The sequence below is a fragment of the Numida meleagris genome, unplaced genomic scaffold (assembly GCF_002078875.1).
Source record: "Numida meleagris isolate 19003 breed g44 Domestic line unplaced genomic scaffold, NumMel1.0 unplaced_Scaffold590, whole genome shotgun sequence".
In the NCBI taxonomy this organism is placed as follows: Eukaryota; Metazoa; Chordata; class Aves; order Galliformes; family Numididae; genus Numida; species Numida meleagris.
In genome coordinates this window covers 4,814-8,249 of record NW_018364806.1, presented here as the reverse complement: position 1 = coordinate 8,249, position 3,436 = coordinate 4,814, and the positions used below count along the sequence as shown (strand labels likewise).

The following is a 3,436-nucleotide window of genomic DNA, read 5'->3' as shown; positions in this document are numbered from 1 at the left end:
GCTGCGATGCTGTGTTGGGAATGGCGTGGACAAAGACCTCCCCCTGGAGCTGCGCGGCTCAGGACAGCGCCGGGTGGGTGCAGGGAGGGGGGAGATGAGGACGGGACACTGTCCCTGCGCAGCCTGCTGCTTTCCACAAAGGCAGCTCCTCCTGGCTTTGGCATGGGGCGAATTGGGGGCAGCGGGAGCAGTTGGTGCGGCCCCACCAGTGTGGGTTTCCCACCCCCGTGGTGGCACTGGGGCTCAAGCCCTGCTCTCACCATCTCCTCCTTGGTGTCTATGGTGGCCAGGGAAGCTCCGAGGCGCTGGCAGTGCTCCCTGCTGCTGTTCCAGTCACTCTCGTTGTCCGAAAAATAATAGCATTTCCCTTGGAAACCGACCCAGGCGTTGGGGCACACGTGGGAGAAGTGTGGGCGAAGTGAGCACGACGGATGCTGGAGCACTGACAGGGAGAAAGTTGGGCAGGTGAGAGGCAAGGAACTGTAGCAGATGTGGGAGTTGGGATGCACAGACATGGGGCGATGCCCTAGAAATGGATGCAGAGGTTGGGAAGGTGGAGCAGAACGTGGTTTAGGGCAGCACGTGGGCGCCCCAGGAGCTGGGATGGGGGCTGTGCTTGGGGAGCAGCTCAGGGCACTGGGAACCCCATCGTCCCCCGTCCTACACCCATAGTAGAGGTTCCATCACTGTGGGGATGCGAGTGGCACTCACCTATCACGGCCACCAGCACCAGGACAAGGATGCATAGCACTGCACACAACCCCGCACAGACCACGTGGCGGCCTTCCCTTCTGTACTTGCAGAATTTGTAGCCTGGTCAGACAGAGAGCAGTTTGTAGAATCAATGGTTAGTCATGGTTGGAAAAGGCCTCCAAGATCATCCCGTCCAACCGTTCACATACCACCACTATTTCCCCACTGCACCGCATCCCTTTGCACCGCATCCCCACCGCGCTGTGCTGCAGAGCCCACAGCTCCGCTGCCCCTCTCTGCACACGCTCCAGGCCCTCAGTGTCTCTCTGGCAGGGAGGGGCCGGAGCTGAGCGCAGCACTGAGCTGCGGCCCCAGCAGCGCCGTGCACAGGGACGGGCACCTCCTGCTCCTGCTGCCCGCACTGCTGCTGCTCCAAGCCAGGACACAACGGGAACGCAGCAGCTGACGGTCCCTAGCGGGACGGAACTGCATCCAGCCCCGCTCTCAGGTCCCAGCCCTCCTCAGCTCTGCACGCAGCGGCAAAGAGTTCTTGCCTCTCCCTCCCTGCAGCTCCCAGCCGCAGCTCACGCCGGGCTCTTCCCTTCCGACGCTCTCGCTGCCATCCCAGCCCCGTCCTGCCGCTGTCCCCGCGCTGCCCGGCCCTTCTCCCGCACGAGCACACTCCTTCTCTCCCGCACTCTCAGCCAAGCTCCTCGCTCGCTCCCGCCGCTCTCTTCCCTCCGCCTCAGCTCGCGGCACACGGGGACGGGACCGCTGCTCCCGCGCCTCCGCCTCTTCCTTCTGGACGAGCACTCCGCCTTCCTGCGCCCACGGCCCTCGGCACTGACTGCCCGGGGACCCTCCCGTGGCCTCGGGCTCGTTTTCCCCCTCCCTCNCTCACCCTCTCCCTTTCCCCTCTCTCCTCCCCACCCGTACCTGCTGCGGTGCGCGGTCCGGGATACAGCGCTGCTACAGCGGGACAGGATCCCACTTAAGAATGGTTAGACAGCGCACGGCTGCCGAGAAGATGTGACACGGGGCGCTGTGACGGTTGACCAATGGCAGAGGAGAACGGCGCTCGTCGGGAATGCACCCACGGCGCTGCGTGACTTCACGGAATTAAGCCTTGGCACTTGTGCCCCCCTCCCCCGCGTTCCCGGCTCTCTGCGATCTGCAGCTGAGTTGCAGCCAGAGTGGCCGGGATGAGTCACCTGTTGGTGCCGTGCTTGCCCAGTGCACAGATCACAGCCGCCATCCTTTGGGATCTCGCCGCTCTCTCAGCGTTCGCGGTCGGGTGGTTTCTGTCCCCTCCTCCTCCTCCTCCCGCTGTTGTGTTGGCCCCGCTCCACCTTCACCTCCTCCGAGCTCAGGCGCTTCCCTCTGAAGGACAAACAGTGCTGGAAATATCCAAATAATTGATCAGGACGGTATCTCTGCTAAAATCAGATTTTATTTGCAATTGCAATGTCAGGCGTCCTGCAAGCAGGCGTGCCTGCAGCAAGCAGTGCTCCATCTTTTATGCCTTATTGCTCCACGCTGATCTTTTTCTCCCCTGGTTCCTCCTTGGCTGAGCACTTCAGGTTCACAATCTTCCCGACGCTCAACTAAACATACAGATACTGGCTGAACATAAATTGTTGCTAGCTAAGCATGTATATTGCTAATTAATTAACTTCTAACTCTTGCTTACTCAGCACCCGGTCATTGTTTCTGGACACCTGTTGATTCTTGGATAAAGATCAGTGTGGAAGGAGGATAGAGAGAAGCATCCTGAGGCCTGCCTGTTGTATCCCTCCCCCAATCCTAGAGTGAGACAATTTGGCCTTGTGTGGAGGCCCTGGCTTTGATATTTGATAAACCTGCTATTCCTTTGCTGAGGGCCTCCTAGCAAAACAGAATAACCTTACAATGTGCTTTTAGTCTAAAATACAGAAGCTGTGGTCTTGGTACTTATTAATTACTTCATCTACCTACTAAGCATGCATCAATATCTAAAGGACAGTTGATGAAAACAATCAGAGACCCCTCTTTCAATGAAATAAAGAGAACCCCAGAAAGAATTATAAGTATCAATAAAGAGACCATGAAATAAAGTACGTATCTTGTTAGTTCTATATGCAGAAGCAAGATCCCATTCCCACAGCAGGAGAAGGGGTCCGTGTGTTGGAAATATCCCGATAATCGATCAGCACGGTGTCTCTGATCAAAGCAGATTTTATTCGCAGTTGCAGTGGCAGGCGTCCTGCGAGCAGCACACACCTGCAGCAAGCAGTGCTCCATCTCGAGGCCCTGTTACCCCACGCTGATCTTTTCCTGCCCTGGTTCCTCACTGGCCGAGTGCTTCAGGTTCACAAACCTTCCCGACGCTCAACAAAACATTTGGATACCGGCTAAACAGAAATTACTGCCAGCTAGGCACGTGTGTATTGGTGATTAATTAACTTCTGACGCTTGCTTACTCAACACTCGGCCATTATTTCTGGACATCTGCTCATCCTTGGATGGAGATCAGTGTGGAAGGAGGACAGAGAGAGCATCTTGATGCCGGCCTGCTGCACCCCAACCTACCCACGCAGCGGCACAGTGCGGCCCTGAGTGCAGGCCCTGGCTGCTCACAGCTTGGGTAACCCTGCTGTTCTGCTGCCGAGGGTCTCTTACCCAAACAGAGCAGCCTTGCAGCACGCTTTCCAGCCCATAATACTACACCCACACTATTCACAACTATTCCAGTTTTACAAGCGAG

At 57.3% G+C, this 3,436-nt stretch overlaps 1 protein-coding gene across 1 annotated transcript in view; it reads right to left on the bottom strand.

Moving 5' to 3' along the window:
- LOC110391879 (C-type lectin domain family 2 member B-like) overlaps positions 1 to 530 on the bottom strand; it is a 3,667-nt gene extending 3,137 nt beyond the window's left edge. Inside the window, exon 1 of the mRNA XM_021383839.1 lies at positions 261 to 530. Within this exon, the coding sequence (XP_021239514.1) occupies positions 261 to 515 (255 nt within the window). The 5' untranslated portion in view covers positions 516 to 530. The remainder of the gene's footprint in view (positions 1 to 260) is intronic.
- Between the last annotated feature and the right edge of the window lie 2,906 nt (positions 531 to 3,436).